Source organism: Aphelocoma coerulescens, chromosome 1 (assembly GCF_041296385.1).
Source record: "Aphelocoma coerulescens isolate FSJ_1873_10779 chromosome 1, UR_Acoe_1.0, whole genome shotgun sequence".
In the NCBI taxonomy this organism is placed as follows: Eukaryota; Metazoa; Chordata; class Aves; order Passeriformes; family Corvidae; genus Aphelocoma; species Aphelocoma coerulescens.
This window is the reverse complement of record NC_091013.1, coordinates 111,053,564-111,070,494: the sequence shown is the minus strand read 5'-3', so window position 1 is coordinate 111,070,494 and position 16,931 is coordinate 111,053,564. Positions and strand designations below refer to the sequence as shown.

General features: G+C 38.5%; 1 protein-coding gene across 18 annotated transcripts in view; it reads left to right on the top strand.

Annotated features, from left to right (window-relative positions):
• ROBO1 (roundabout guidance receptor 1) overlaps nucleotides 1–16,931 on the top strand; it is a 654,072-nt gene that overhangs the window by 608,428 nt on the left and 28,713 nt on the right. For 17 of the 18 annotated variants that reach the window (XM_069024504.1, XM_069024524.1, XM_069024532.1 and 14 more), the window contains 4 exons: nucleotides 434–605; nucleotides 7,599–7,796; nucleotides 11,169–11,195; nucleotides 13,869–13,911. In XM_069024504.1, the coding sequence (XP_068880605.1) occupies nucleotides 434–605; nucleotides 7,599–7,796; nucleotides 11,169–11,195; nucleotides 13,869–13,911 (440 nt within the window). The remainder of the gene's footprint in view (nucleotides 1–433; nucleotides 606–7,598; nucleotides 7,797–11,168; nucleotides 11,196–13,868; nucleotides 13,912–16,931) is intronic. The other variant, XM_069024552.1, reaches the window with a different exon arrangement.

Below are 16,931 nucleotides of genomic sequence, written 5' to 3'. Positions count from 1 at the left end.
TAGGGTGTCATGTGATGAAAGACTTGCTCATGCACTTGAGTGACACACAATTCCTGAAGAAGAGGATTGCAAATTCATTTAACTGAATGCTCTTACTTTGTTGTTTGTGTGAATAGTTCTTGGCTGTGGAGCTTCCCTCATTTCTTCTCTGGTATGAATGCTTGTAATTTCGTTAGCACTTGTTGAACTCTAAATGAATTGTGATAAACTCATCAAATAATGGTAGTAGTTGGAGCTGCTCTTTGGAACAAGAAGTATCTTGTCAGTATTCATAGAGTGCCTAGGACAGCAGTCCACGGCTGCAGATGTTAGAACAGTGACAAAGTGTAAATTTCTTTATCCAGGAGAAAAGAATGTGCCAACTGTCCTTCTTCTCATCCTTCAGCACTGAATTTTGAACATTGACGTGTACCATGCATTTACTTGCCTGCAGGTCTGGTGCCTTGGCAATGAAAGTCGATACCATATAAACAAGACAGTGGATGGAACCACCTTTTCCGTAGTCATCCCCTCCCTCGTTCCTGGGATCCGGTACAGTGTGGAAGTGGCAGCAAGCACTGGGGCAGGACCTGGAGTGAAAAGCGATCCCCAGTTTATCCAGTTAGGTAAGCTTCCTGGTAATCCTGCCTATTGGTTTGGCTGATTTCTGTTTACGTTCATCTTTTATGGCACCAGAAATACTTTCAAGGCAAGTGAAATAGATAGTGTTACTTGATCTCTGGAATAGCAGGATTTGGCATTTCTGGTTTTAAACTTGCCTTAGAACTGCATTCTAAAGGTGGGATTAAAACAACACAGGGTTGGTTTTTTTTAATCTCCCAGTTGGGCAGTGCTTTTCATTTGTTGACTTTTCAAAGTGAATTTTCACCCTTAAGACTGGTGAAATAAAACTTGGAGGGGAGTATGAATCACTAGGTGTTGATTCACTTTAGGGATGTAATTTGTCTTGATCAGATTTTATCGTTATTGATGCAAAAAACAAGTGTCCTAAAATTAGGCACAATAAATATCAACTATGTGTGAAAGCTAGTAAATAATATGAGTACTGGAAAAAAGATGTACACAAATGATTTACTATAATTCAACCTTCTAATCTCATTTACACCAAACATCTCTGTCATAAATGCTGACCAGGGTCATTGCTCCTGAATATTTCTGGGAAAAATGCGTCTTTGCCGTTGGTTAGCTGAAGATTATTTAAAGTAGCTTTAAGTATAGTCATATGCTGCTTTACTAGTATGCCTGGAGCAAAATATCTTATCATTGCAGTATATAATTATGAAAGCAAGCTCAGCATGTTGCTTTGGACTTCATGTCCCGTTATCTCTGTATCATTAGTAGATCTACCTTATTATTTCACTTGTTGTATTTAAAAATCTATAATTGAGAGCATGTGGAAACAAGACAGAGCAACTAATGTGGAAAATTACATGTACATTTCCTTAGGTATTAAGAGAAAGGCCATCTTTATCTTACTTAAATTTGACAGGTATATGATTCCCAATTACAGTGATGGAGATTTTACAATAAAATTGCACACAGTTTGTATGATATTCCTTTAATATGGAATTATTACTGGAAAACCCTGTAGTTATTTGTTAGATTGTTCCTCCCACCATCCACAGCTTTCTATAACCAGTCAAAATCAAGTTTATTCTGTATACCTTAGCTTTTGAAAATGCTGCATTACTGAGGTTTATGAGGATAATTTTAAATGTTCAAAGCCAGAGGCCCCATAACCACTCTTTTTTTTCCCCCCTTTTGTCTGATGATAACAACTTCAAGGTTTTGTTACGTGAAAAGAGAAACAAATGAGACTGTCAGGGTAAGGGTTTTGCCCACTTCTGTGTTCCTGGCCTTTATTGGCATTATATTATAAAAACAAGAAGCGATCCCACACCTTGAAAGGTGATCAGATGTGCAAGTCTGGTAGAATACATGTATTTCCTCATGGTTGGAGTTTGCTTTCACTGCTTGCCTCTAATTAAGTGGAATGGCCAAATATGGGTGTACTGTAGTAAATCCCATAATTTGGTTGTTACATGGCAAAGATGTGGAGACAGGAGTCTTGTGGAGATCCATGCCATAAGAAACTGAACAAAGAAATATCTAGATGGTGTTGCAACCCTTTCAGCAACTGCAGGAGGATGCTGAAAATTAGTGCTTAAATTTAAGAGGTAGCACTCTGGTAGTACAGATCAACCTAAAATCATCCAGGTAGAAAAATGGCAGCAGATTATCCAGCTCTGCTCTGTGATGCAAGTTCTCCTCCAGCCCCCTCAAGGAATTGGATTCTTAGTTCTTAGAAGTGCTCCCAGCATGGGGGTGGAGCAGAGTTTTCTGGGTAGCTTTCTGAGGAAAGAAAATTAATTGTTGATGTCATCAGTTGGCACTTTTCACCAGCAATAGATTATATTGTTACAGAGGGAGGGAAGGAAGGCCAGGGAGGGAGAGGAAAGAGGACTGCAGATGCTCCTTGTAGAAGGTTTGAAACAGTCCTGACACCCGGTATGTATGTGCCCTAAGAACTGTGTGACAGCTTCCAGCTACAGCATTTCTGACACAGAATAACAGTGTGATTCTGAGGTTCCCTTTTGGAACAAGTACTTTTCAGTACAGTCCCACACCTATCTCCTTATAATGTGTTTTTCATACCAGAACGTGCGACTGGCTGGCTCTGGGTCTCCTCTTGGAGCCTGTGTGCCCTGTGGGATGCTCGCAGGTTTGTGGCTTTGGGACGTGCCTGGGCAGAGTCTCAGCCGGGTGGGTGACAGGAGGAAGCTTCGCCTTTCGGGGGCCGCCTTCCAGAACGAGAGGGGAGGACAGGAGACATTGGATTCCCTGGGAGCTGAGGCGTGCAATCGAGTCCCACGCATCAGCTGAGCTGTGATAAATGACCCTGTGCACACACTTAACCTGTTACAAAGACAGGTACAAATTGTAATCTCGGAGCTCTTTCATTTTCCACGTCTCTGCTGACACGAAGCAGCTCACTGAGCTGTGGTACCCCAGACTTCCTGTGCCAGCAGGGACAAGCCAACGAAATAATTTGCTTGTTATTCATAAAATCATGAGATCAACTGAAAAATTATGTGTCTCCTTAAAACACCCTGCGTGAAGCTTCTGAATTTGCCTCTTGGCTTTTGAATGACCTTTTAAAGCTTTCTGTGGAACACCAAGGACTGAAAAAATGTTTGTTTGTTTGTTTGAAAGTAAAATATGATGTTTTATATAAAGAAAGACTGCAAAAGCTTTGGTGTTAAGGAAAAAAACTTAGTGAGACCTAACCACAGCTCATTACATTATGCCTACAACAATGTGCCGTGGAGAAAAAAAGTCATACAATTTCAATAGAACTTTTTTTTTCTTGTCACAACATGTAACTTAAAGACATTGTTTACAAAAATTCTCTGTACAGAAAGATGAGAATTAGCAAACAATTTTTTTGCTGATCTTTAGCCTAGCTTTTGTAGAGTGATGGGACACTACCTGTGGTAGCTTGGCAGTATTACCTATGCTTGTTGACAAATAAGGAGTGACACTGGAACAGGTTGTGATGTATTTTGTTTTCAGTACCAGCTCTGAGAAGTCCCACAACTGCAGCTAATGTTACTCTTAAACACATAATTTGTGTGAATATATGGTATGCAGTTACTTATTAGGAGATGTCTACACAATTACTGTGAATGTTGAGTGGATTATTCAACCAGTGGATGTCTCAAGTGTACAAAACACAAGAAAGTCTCATTGAATCTTTATTATTCTAATTACTTCATTTAGGAGATGTGATTTGTGAACTAGCTAGCATTCCTGCAGGATATTACTCTGTCAGCCCTTAAGGTACTGTGAGTGTGATAGTTGTATGGGGTTTTTTGTTGATATTTTTGTTTGTGGCCCGCAAACAACTTGAAGAAAGTAATCTTTATTTTTCACCCTCACGGCAAACCCTTCCAAATCAGTTTGGTGCTGTCTCCTCAAGCTGTATAAGATTGAAGTGCACAAAAGGTATTTTATCAGTTTGGGAAACATACATCTAGAAAACAGACAAAATAGCATATCCTTACCTTGGTAATATCTTACCAAATAATTTTCATAATGCATCATGCACATATATTTGAGAACACACTCAGACAACATGTTACAGGTTTCAGGTGATTTTCAAGTTTTTAATTGCCCAAATTAGCAATGTCACCATCATTTAGATATTCCTACTCACTGTTTATACAGTTTGTATACTGAATGAGGCATGCATATGGAAAAGTACCATTCCATAGGCTCTTGTACATGTACAAGGCAAAGTTAAGGTTGCTTGCACACCTGTGAACCTGGATTTCCTGTCTTTTTTGAATCTTTGTCATTCCAATCTTAAATAGATATTAATCTTTTATTTATCATTTAGCAACTTAAATGTTGGCTTTCACATTATTATTATTATTTATATGAATATTTAATATTGGAGGATTAGAGGTTCCAGTCCTTCTCTATATAAATTCTAATTAGTTTTCATTGAAGTTTGAAACTTGGAGCTTCAAGACATTCAAATCAAGTTGCTTGTGAGCAACTGCCATAGCAACATTATCTGTGATTAAAAAGAAAGCTCTTATCTTGGGGTAGAAGAAGGGATGAGTCACTGTGATAATATGCTGGTTTCAGGGAGTTGTGGGATCAGCCTGCTCCAGCAACTCTGGGGCATTTTCAAGTACATTAAATGCTGCGGCTGCTGCTCTGGCAGTAGGATGCACTTTGCCATAGAATGTTTATGTTCACTTCTTATTTTGGCACATCTTCCTGAAGAGTGCAAGCAGGAACAGGAGTGTTCATTATGAGCCATTTATAAATCAGTCAAAGTGCCAGAAATTTCCTGGGATGAAGAAAAAGTAGGGTTTTGGTTTTTGGGTTGTTTTTTTTTTTTTTAGTTCAAGAGTTGTTTTCATGACTGATCATTCATGATCTCACAGGGCTAACAGGGAGAGGGAAGATGCCCTTCTCAAAGAAAGGCTTCCAAGATAACGTTCCTAGAAGTTTTCAGTGATGAAGATGTCACAAAATTTCATTCTCTTTATATGTAGCTTACTTTCTATTTTTGAATTATAAGAGGAGTAGGATGTAGTCAAATGTGACCTCTTGAAAGGCCTTCCATCTCCTCTTCTCTGATGCTGTTTGTCTGACTGTATGTGAACATAGATGCATTTTTCTCTTTCCCATGTGCATAGATATATACCAGCTTACGAAATGGCTCTAACAGTCCACCCATATTCTATGCCCCATGAGCCTGATTTCCTAAAAACAGCTGTATTATTATGCTGTTCAAACACTTGCAGTGACAAGTGAAACCATAGCATGAAATTAATGTTAATTAAAAATCAGAATAATAAACATTCAAAGAGATTCTCCAGGATTTTATAATATTCAGACACATGTTGACTGATCAATGCAAAATGTGTACAAAAGTATTGTCTTTCTGTATAGATAAATTGCTGGCATCTTTAGAAAACATTCTTATTTGGTTTTTGAGTTCGTGATTATTTTTTCTCCTGGGTTTATTGTTTTAAAATATGTATTTTAAGGATGAGACAAAAAATATTTATCACTCTTATTTATTCAGGACCAGAGGCTCTCCATAAATGTTTTATTCTATTTCATTAAGCTGTATAAAAGACTGTAGCTGTTTAAAAACACAGAAATGACTCATTTTGAAAAGGAGACTGATGATGCAAGTTTTCATATCTTAATATGGTCTCAGCTGCAGAGAGACAAAAGATGAGATGACAGCTTTAATTCATTGGTCACAGTATACTTTATACATTTAAGCCCATCTGGCCACTTGTGTGGAACTTCACTTGGCTGTCTCCATAAAATCTGAAGCAACCCATCTTAACCTTGCACAAATAGGCATGAAATCCATAAACCCAGCAGACACAAAGAGTGTATTAGTAAGAAAAGAATGAGTCTGCCTGGTGAACTTTCAGACTAGGCAGTGCACTTAGGATCACAGAAGATAGAGCTGAAATATGAAATAAAATTTCCAATAAGGTAGCAGTCAAAGGCAGGGGTGATTTCTCGGCAAAATAGATATTTGACTTCAAGGTCACAAAAACTGGAATCTGGAATCCTTCACTGGAAAAAGCTGTTATTAATTTAACCATTTCCATTCGAAAAGGCATCCTTTTCCAGAGGAGGTTTGTTATTTGCATCATTTGTTGTGATTCCATCTCTTGTTTGTATTGCAATTTCTTATATTTTATTTATGCTTATTTTGGCATAATGTAAGATGTCATCATCAAAAAAAAAAAATTCTATTCACTGCTTAGTACATAGAGAAAAGAAACAGGTTTTAAGCAAATAGGTTTTTATTCCTTATATAGTTCATATTAATTAGATTAATAACAGCGCCTTTCTCCTTAAAACACTGATCTCTCATTCTGAATTTGATGTCACTACTGTCAATAGTATAAAGCAACTATCTCTTGGATCTATGCAGGAGTAAAAGTGAGTATTTCAAAGACCAGGCTGTGGAATGTGTAAAGCAATATTTGCTCTGAGTAAAGGTTTTGAATTCTTGCCCTTGCCCTATGCAGTAATGAAATTTCCAGCAAGCACTCGCTGTGGTGGTACAGCATCAGGAAGGCAATATTTTGGCTTTGAGTTGCTTCACTTCAGTTAGAAAGCTTGGTCACTAACTGGATCTTCTTACTGCTGTTCCTAGAAGGTTCCTGCTAAAGTTCGGTACAGAAAGAGCAGAAAAGACCAGTTCTTAAAGGTGCTGTCTCATTAAAAAAAATAAATTACTAATCTGTGGAAAAACACTTGTTCTTTATTTTGATGTGGGATATTTAAGGCTAAACTGCTTTGAAAAGCACTGCTTGTTCATTACTAATGAGACTCCTTGGCCGTTTTTAGCAATTCATGAATAATTTTTTAGTTATCCTTTTGGTTTTTCATCCGTATTTAAGGGGCAGGATTGGTTATTTTGTAGTTTTACTTTTCTACATCCTTTTAAATATTCAGTCTTTTTTTAATTGAGGTCAAAGTGAGAGACTGAGAGACTGCAAGCAGTACATTAGACTGTGTAATACATGATTTAAGTAATCTGTCAGGAACTAAAATATCTCCCTCAATACGAACCTCATGTGAATGTAGTTTAAATTTGTAACTGTGACTGTCAGTTCTGAGAGCGGATGTTTGGGGAGCTGACTTGCACCCATTCACATTACTCATGTTTCATACTACAGCTTTCTTTTACTTGGTGTGTTCTTTGCAGATTTTTTGAATAATTTTCTGAAGCTGATGTTCCTTTGTTAAAATGAAGGAAAAATGAAAAAACAGCAGTCCACAAGTGTGTAGTGTATGAGCCTTTCTATTTGTGTACCTGATTTTAGCTGCTTTTGTAAGCAAACAAAAGTCAGTGATATCAGAGGTACCTGTCTTGTATGGAAAACAAACCATTTCTGTTTAGGCCTGTAAATAAGAGAATTTGAAGAGCAGTCTTAAGGATTTTACCTTGAGAAACTGGACTGCAGTTATGTCAGCTCTTTTCATGCTGCCTTTTACAGCTGTGCATTCAAATTAATTGGCTGTTACGGGTGTCTCTGTTCCAGATTCTCGTGGAAACCCTGTGTCTTCAGAAGATCAAGTCAGTTTAGCCCAGCAGATTTCTGATGTAGTAAAGCAGCCTGCCTTTATTGCTGGAATTGGTGCAGCCTGTTGGATTATCCTCATGGTCTTCAGCATCTGGTTGTATCGCCACAGGAAGAAGAGGAACGGGCTCACGAGTACTTATGCTGGTATCAGAAAAGGTGCCCTGTTATCTATTTCAGTCTGCTGGCTGCTGAATGCCTGTTTGCTGCCTATTTATTTTGTTATCAGTCTCTTGTTCTCCTAAGGCTTGAATAAGGAATTATGAGCTTACTTCAAGTGTGGGTTGGGAGCCAGTGCAGAGAGCAGCAATATTTACATGACGTGCTAAGTCTGGCTTTAGAGCCTAAGTCTTAAACTGAATGCCTGGAGTAGCTTTTAATAAAGATGCTCCTACAGATGAGAAATGTAAAGATGGGTTTAAGGCTGGAGCTTCCAATAGGTTCTTGCTCTCTGACACTCTGCCATCTGAAGAGGAGCGAGGTGGATGGTAGCTCCTTGTCCCCCTGTTCAGTGCTTTGCCTGCTGCTGGGAGTGCTAACAGTGGTGTACATTGCAGTAACACTTTGGGTGCGTGTACTTGAATTTCTTCTGTTCCAGGGGAGTGTGGCTGTTTGCAAAAGCACAACAGTCAGTCTGCTTTCCAAGACTCCTTTCATAAATGCTGTTGTGAGACCCTTGGCTGGGACTGAGTTCTGGGGCTATCACATCCTGCATCTGCATTTGGTTAGAATGGCAGCAGTGGGGCTAATTTAAAGCACTCTTTATTTTCCTGCTATTTCACGTTATTGATACTTCTTATATATCACATTGTCAGTGGTCAAGCAGTGCTTTGCAGTATACTCTCTGAGAAGCAAAAGTAGAATCTCTACCTGGAAAATCTTCTGGAACAAACTTGACTCCTCCAGATTAAATAATTTCCCGGTTAATCCTGGAAATGAAAGCTGAATTTATTGAGCCTACAGTCCATTACATCTCAAAGCAGTACCTCATAGGCACTTGTAGAGTGAGAACCGTAAATTTTGGAATTAATCAGAAAATGGGAGATCCTTCTTTTGAAGAACTAGAGGGATTATATTTGACATTTAGCAGTCAGAAGTTAGGCCTAGGTTTAAAAGGTGGATGCATCTTCATGTATGAACGGCATCCTGAGATTACATTCTTTAGTCCCTTCAAGAATGAATGCGTTACGGGCAAGACAGGCAAATCAAACACAAATGGTTTTAAACAGCAGCAATGTATTGCCATGTAAAAGAAGCAGTGCTAAAAATAGCAAATGAGTGAGTGGGAACATGGAACTAAGTCCAGAGTGTTGCAGAGTTGAGATGTCCTCTGTGCTGCTAAAGCACCAGTGCTCACTGTAGACTCCAGGCACAGTGGTTGTAGTGGAGTTGCAGCCAAGGAAATGGGGAAGGAATTCCACCCTTGATTCTGTTCTGCTGGGATTTCTTAGGTAGGACAGCCCCCCACGTAGTGCTGCACTGGCCTGCACTGTTTTGTTTTACTAATAGCATGCTGCCACACTGCCTTTCTACAGCTCTATCACGCTAACATCACTGTGCTTTCACCACTACCTATGATTAAGCAAAAGGCATACAATTTGTTCTTAAAAATGGTTACTTCAGTGACATCAGCTATTGTTCAAAACAGCTGTGTTTTTCAATATCTGTAAAAATATCTTTTGTGTAATTTGGGGGGAATTTAAATGAAAGTATACAAAAAAGTAGGGTCTGTGTCTCTGGTATCAAGTACTCTTCAAAGACAAAACCTATCTTTAGTGAAATATGAATTGCAAAGTAGTTTGCCACTCGGCAGTTCATCAAGTCATCACTGCAAGCCCAAACTTTCTTCAGGCTTGCATTTATTTATTTTTATATTTAGCTTCAGGCCTGTCATCTGTTAAAATACTTCACTACTCCCACACATACGTACTCTACTAGCTGTCTTACACACTCGGAAGAGTTTATTAATAGAAGCTCTAAGAATTAAGTCATTCTTTCATATGGCAGCAATAAGATTTCTTTTAGTTGAACCTCTGTTCCTCAGTTCCTTAAGAAACTAAACTAGGTTTAGGACTTAGCTCACAGAAGAGTAATGAGGCAGTGCTTTAGGATTTTTCATGTCCCTGTGATTGCAAATTAATTTTGAGATTCTTGATCCTCTTTTGAATAGCTCAGGTTTAAATGCCCATTCTATTTTAATGAAAGCTTGCTGCTATGGTTCTATATTTTGAATGTAACTAAATTAAACTTGACTATGTGAAAAGGCCTAACTCAAAGAAAATACAATGGTATTCCCAAGATAAAGAGCTTTGCTGCAAATGCAGCCTGAAGTGGGCAAATGCTCCATTTTTCTTTCTTTGCATAGTGTCATATCCCTGGAAATAAATTGGCTTGGTAAAAAGGGGGCAAATCTACCATGTATCCTAAATTATAACAAGACACACTGCACTCCCTGCAAACCTTAGAGTTATTAAAAAAATAAGATTAAGAAGTTGTTCTCTTTGCCAGAATCTTTTCTGTCTGTGCTGGCTTTGCTGATCAACTCCTCTCTCCAGACTATTTTAGTGAATATTTGATTGTTTCTCTTACCTTTTGCTGTCATTAGATCAGAAAGGGCAATGTTAGCCTTGTTCTGCCGTCAGTGAGAGGAAAACGATACTGTCTTGTCAACAGGAGGGGGAGCATGTGCTAATAGGAAGAGCAGATGCTGGTGCTCTGTATTTGGATTAGATACCCTATTGATCCAAAGAGGATTTATAGTAGCTGTGAGAGAGAAGATTGTCAAGCAGTGTCATTGTTCTGTTGTTAACCTTTTTCTCTTAAAGCCAAGGGTTGAAAGGTAGAAACGTGTTATGTCTAGGGAGATTTTTTTTTTTTTGTGATTATTTAAGAAAGATAAAAACTCTGTATAACAGCCTCATCTCTGAAAACAAAAATTAATTGCTGCAGTAGATTTTAGGGCCTTTATTACAGTGAGAGTTGGTGCCATTCTTGATTCAGAGGCAGTAAAACAGCAGTTCTCTTTGTTCCTTTTTATGATTATTATTTCCTTACTGAATACTTAAGTGTGCCTATTAGTTCAGTGTAATGAGCATTTACTTAGTGAACTGCAGATAAGATTCAATAGGACCTTGATAAGGCTTTGTTAAAGAATTTGTCATTCTGCATTCTAGAATGATTAAGTGTGGGGGTTTTGTTTGTGCTAGGATTTTCAGAAAAAACTTAAAATACCAAACTGAAAGATTTTTGAAAGGCTAAACCACAGTCTCATCCCCTCAGGAGCACAATAGTATATCAAGCTTTTGCCTTTTTTTGCCTTTTTTTTTTTTTTCCAGACTAGTACCTGCAGAGAAAATCTTCTTTCTGAATTGCAGTTTTAGTTTTATTTTTATATCAGTGTGACTGAACTAGTGGATTAGTTATATGTATTTGTTTTATGTTCAGCTGTCTGCTAGATTTATACTAATGTGGTATGTTTCCCTTTCTCTCTTCAGCTTAATAACCAGTTTGTATTTTGTTTTGATTTTTCAGTCCCGTCTTTTACCTTCACACCAACAGGTATATATTTGCACTTTTCCCCCCTTCTTTGTTACTTAAGCATGTGTTTGTGGTACTTTTTCTCTTTCTCTGACATAACCAACCAGCCCAGCTGTTCTGAAGGGCTTTTTTTAAACAATGTCATTAATGACAGGTATCATTATTTGTTCTCTAAATAGTGTGCATTTGCTTGGTGGCTGACAATGTTTTCTATTTGTGTGTACCATTTCATAGCACACCATTCCACGCCAGCATGCCATTTTGTAGCATGATCCTGTCAGTTTGTACAACCTGGGCTCCCTTCCTGCATATTCCAATGGAGTAGTGTGACCTCCAACATTTAGCAATGCAAAAGGTGCTTCTGGTGGAGGAGGAATAACTTAGCAGAGCTCAGATGCTGACTTGAAAGGGATTCAGTGGGATTATAGTTGGTGAAATATTTGCTCCTTTTCTTTCCTCTGAATCTGCATTAATCCAGTGACCTCGGAGTTGTCTGCTTTGGAAGATACAGAAAATCAAAGTGTTAGAGCAGTTAGATTTCTTTGCTTGCTGCCTTAAATGGTATTTTGCTATGAAATTTTAAAATAATTACCCATTCAGCTTAAACAGAGGTGTATTTCAAATTCAGTATGAGTTTAAAATCACCTTCTGGTTTGTTTTATTTGGAAATTTGCAAAATACGACATACTCTGAACCACAGCCCACCAGCGCCCATGAGAGCCTTTCCATCCTGTAGAGCTGACCTTCAGTGGGTCCTACAGTCTGGCAGCTGAGCAGCTCATCCTCTACAGTAGATAAAATCCAACCCATTCTGTACCCACCAGTATTGTGCATTTCTTTTAGCTACAGCCTGAGTGAACAGACAGGTTGTTTCTTCCTCCTTTGTTCTAAATCCTGTGTTTTCACAAGAGAGCTATGAGATTTGCAGGACATGTATATCCAGACAGGGTAGGAACCACCCACCCCCTCCTCTGCACACGCAGCTTCCCAGGGAATATTAGCTCGTAATCAGCACTGTACTAATTTGGCCTCTGTGCAGCAGCTGAGTTACATCCTTCAGGCTGGACCACAGAGGAGGCAAACCCTGTGTGCCTGCCCTCGTCCACACACACCGGGCTGGGCTGGGTTAGAGTCTCACCCACGTGCTTTTAATCAAACTGAGGAGTGCCTGCTCTCAGAAGTCATCCTGTTATGTTCACTGGAGTTGCTTTCTGTTCAGCATGAGCCAGAGTGGCCCTCAATTCAGTTTCTGAAGGCCTTTGAGTGCCTCAGTGGAGAATAATTCAAACTCTTATTATTTTGCTGTTACTTTAATTGGCTAAACAGAGGGCTTCTATTGTAATCTGCACTGTAGCACGCCACTGAAATTCTGCAGAGGTTGGAAGCTAACATCTATTCTCTCCATTGGATTCTTAACATTAAAAGAAATTATCAAGGGTTTCTTCAGATATGTCAGAGCTGCAAAATAAATAGTCCTGAGATTTTTAAAGAAGAAATTGGGAAAAACATAAAGCATGTAAAACACTTAAAGGAAAGAAATCCTTTTTTTTCAATCCAGAATCTCAGTCATACTTTGACTTTAAATGGAACCAGGCCCTTCTCCTTAGCATTACCTACAGTAAAAGACTTACCTGTAGGAATGCATCCTACATTTTAATCCTGTTATTGTAATCACTGCCAGCATTTATCTCTCTCTTGCAGGCTCCCAATTTGGAGTTCTTCTAAAGAGCAGAATTTGGCTGCTTGTTTTCAGCACATTCCTAGCTGGAAAGTGTAGAATCCATCAGCATTTGCAGGGAGGCAGTCTCCTTAACCCTTTGCCAAACCCAATGCAAACGTGCAAAATTTATAGCACTGTTTCTTCTTGGATGTTTGCATCCTAAAAGCTAACTTCTCAAACATCTTCCTTCCTGTGAAGGATATGCAAGCCAAACAAATGCGTGTGGACATCCACTGTGTTAGAGTACTTCTGAAATGCTAGAAAGACTATTCCTTCTGGTTTAGAAAGTATTCTTTCTGCTTGACTGTTTTTAAACCAAGATTTATCTATTTAAAATTTTGGATTATTTAGTATAATTTATAAATCCAGTTGTTCAATGTTATAAAATGTGGAGCTTCTGCAAACTTCTAGAGTGTGCTTGTTCCCTGGGTGTACTGCAGTAACATTCAGAAAGAGCATTTGTTTTTGCAGTAGCTTCAGCTGTAATGAGCCATTATTTACATTGGAAGTAAGGTCTGTTATAGAATCATGCTACCTCTTTAATCTTGCCAAAATAGTAAGGTACAGCAAAGCTGTAACATCCAGCCATTCATGAAATAAATATATGACCTAAATTCTTCCACAGAGTAACTCCACTGAAGTCAGCAGAGTTATGTTAAGAATAAGTTCAACCTGATGTATGGCTTCCTGCTTTCCTAAGCAATACATGTGTGTGTGTGTGTGTGTGTTCAGGACAGAACTGAAATATAAAACCCTGTTGGGGCTAGGACTAGCAGTTATCAAGCAACACAAGTATTGTGTCTAAACTTGGATTTGAAGCAATAGCTTGCAGAATGAGGCTCAGGATTAATGTATAAACAATGCACAACTATCGTCTTAGCTAAAGTGAAACAAAGGCAAAATAAATACTGTTATTGAAGGAGTCTTGTATGATTTTTAAATTTTTTCCTTCTTTTTATCTTTAACTATTTCAGTAACATATCAGAGAGGAGGAGAGGCCGTAAGCAGTGGAGGCAGGTAATTATGTGCTTTATTCTTATAGGTATAAATTGTGTGCAAATAAATTCAAGGATTCCAGGAGTTCAGTTGTCCTTGTAAGTGATGGCAGAATAATCGCCTGCAAAGATATGTTGTTTTAGTTCATCTATTAATTTATACATTTTGGCCATATATTTTCTGTTTAGAAGGAGGGTATATGGTTCGAATGTTTAGGTTGATTTCCAAAACATTTTTTGAAATACTTTCAGCTTTGTTAACCTGTAAAAACTGCATCTCAAAAAATGAGCAGCAGAGGGAGTGCTTTAACTTCAAAATAAAGACCTGGCTTACCACCTGATTAAGGGAGTAAAAGTAATTAAGTCGCGGCATTTATGAAGATTAAGAAATATAGCTGTTTCACAAATACTACAAAGAAAGAAAATGTTTATTGGAAAATATTGTTGAAGATAAAAACGGCTTATAAGGTGACATTTTAAGGAAAAACATCTTTCTGTGAATGCAAAACAGTTAAAGTATTGCTTAAAATAGATGAGGCACTGAAGGAGAGGGAAACAGGTTTTAAATTTACAGCCCCCCACTCTGAGAACCGAGCCCATTCCACACTGAGGATTTAACTAAGGCGTGTTCACTGGGTTTGTGTTATTACTTAATGGATGGCCATGGAGAAAACAGTAATTTACATTTCCTCTGTAGAGGTGAAGTTTTCTTCAGGAAGAAAAATTGTGGTTTAGCAAAAAGACAGGTCAGGGCAGTGGTGCTTTAGTAGCACACCATTTTTTTTCTAGGTCGCGTTCAAAGATTCAGCATGATGCTGAAATAAAAGCTAAGATCTCAGAGACCAGCTGGGCAACAAAGTCCTGTAACAATGCCTGTTCACAGGTGGCATCTTGTGATTCCAAATTTGCAACACTGTGCAAAAATTTGGTAATTGTGACGATTAGGCATAAAATAAAGCATTCCCTGTCTACCTGAGTGCTGTGCAGAGGTGAGGCTATTCAGCTCCTGCTGCAGCTGGACCTGGTATATTATGAGCAATGGCAGATATCTCTGCCCAGCACGGTGTGCTGCTGTGCTGTCATGGCCATTGAAGCATGGAGGGAAGCCTCTAGAACAGTCACCATGTGATTTTTGAATGGACAAATCTGTAAATCACTGGGTTGCTGCCCTTACTCCAGGATAGTGAGAAAATAAGAGAGAGATGAACCCTCTCTTTCCCTGAGAGTTGTTCAGAAAGATACTCAGCTAACATCCTTTGTGTTGTTTGTGCCACTGTGCTTTCTCACTCTTCCCATAGCACGGGCTAGATGGAGCACACTCACATAGAGGACAGAAATGAACCCACAAGTGTCTACATCGTACACAGTAATTTCGGTACTTCTAGAAAATCAACTTCAATTTTACTGTCCTAGTTGTCAGCAGCAGTGCCAGAATCTAACAATGTAATTGATTCAAGGTGCAAACATCTATGCTGCTTTTGTTCATTTGCATATATAGCATTGACAGCATGTGTGATGTAACTTATTTTGTAGGATATGAAACATAGTTCTGCAGAGTTTAAAAAAAAAAAAAAAGTTATTTTTGCATATGAAACCATCCTTTGATATCCAAACCTCCTAAGGTTTTCACTTCCTTACTTTATATTTGCAGTGTTTTGGAAAGGTTTAGCATTTTTGCCAAGTGCAGTTATGTGAGCATGTTAAAGCATTTTTCAGATTTCAAAATGTCACAGTGATATATTTCAACATAATCCCCACTTGTGTGGTGCTGAAAAAATACCCATTTCTGTGGCAATCCCTTTTCTAGACAGGATTTGAGTAATGGTAATTGTGTTGGATTGACTCCAGCCAGCACCCACACAGCCACTTGCTCTGTCCACCCCTGCCTCAGACCCAGTCCAGAAATTCAGGGAGTCAAGAAATTTGCTGCCAAGGTTAGAGATCTTTGGAAATTATGATCTCAAATCATCACCAGGCTATGGAGCTGTAATGCAAGCATCTCTTGCCTACACTTCCACCTAAATGGCTCCAATTAGTAGAATTCTCATCTGCTTATGTACCTCACACCACATTTCTTACATGGCAGCAGGTGTGAATGCAAAGTACATTTTAGAAACAAAGGATCTTTAGCTCCCTATGCAAAAATCGAGTACACAGGTCTTTAAAGTGCTGAAACATTCTGGAATGCTTTGTCTCCTCCAAATGCCTTCAGGTGTAGGTTTATTGTAAGAGTAGAGTGTAGGAAAAAAAGCAGGGAATTTCAAATCAGCTGGCCTGCTCACAGGCCTACACAGCTGTATATTTATTTCAGATTTTTAAAAAAAAACTTCTTTACTGAATGCATATTGGCTGGTTTGTAAGCCTGACAGCAAGTCAAGCCTCATCACCTCCTATGTTAAATTGGCAGATGACATATGCAGTACAGAAATATATATACACATATATGTATAGATCTTTTAAATGTCATTCTAAGTCTATGACTTGAGCCTGCAGCACTGCCAGACTCTACCCCCCACAAAAAACTGCATGCAGCTTGTATTTTCAACTTGCAGTTAAGGAGGATTAGCATATTTTATTTTTGAAGATCATCACATCTAATATTATGGAAAATAGTTTCTGCACTTTTTCAAATGGGAAGTTGCCTATTAAATCCCATGAGGAGGGGACTGTGCATATATGACAGTAGCTAAAATGATCTATTTTTTTAAAGGACCTTAGGTATCAAAGGCAATTTTAAATTGTGAGGGACTGTAACATGCCACTGCATTGTTAGCGTGGAAACTGAAGAGCCACCAAAGGTTCTACAGAACATTCATCAGAGAGTCTTTAACACTCACTACAAAAATTCAGCAGCTTGGAAAACAAGGAACCCTGTTCCTTTCTGCTGATGGCAGGAATACACTTTATTCCAAATGCAGCATTTGTATCAGGATATTTTTCAGGTGGTCAGTATTCCCAATTACCTTAAAGTCTCTTAGGAGCTGAATGGCTTACTCATGAAGAAGTGTGTGTCACCCACTCAGCATGGTTGGTGAAATCCAA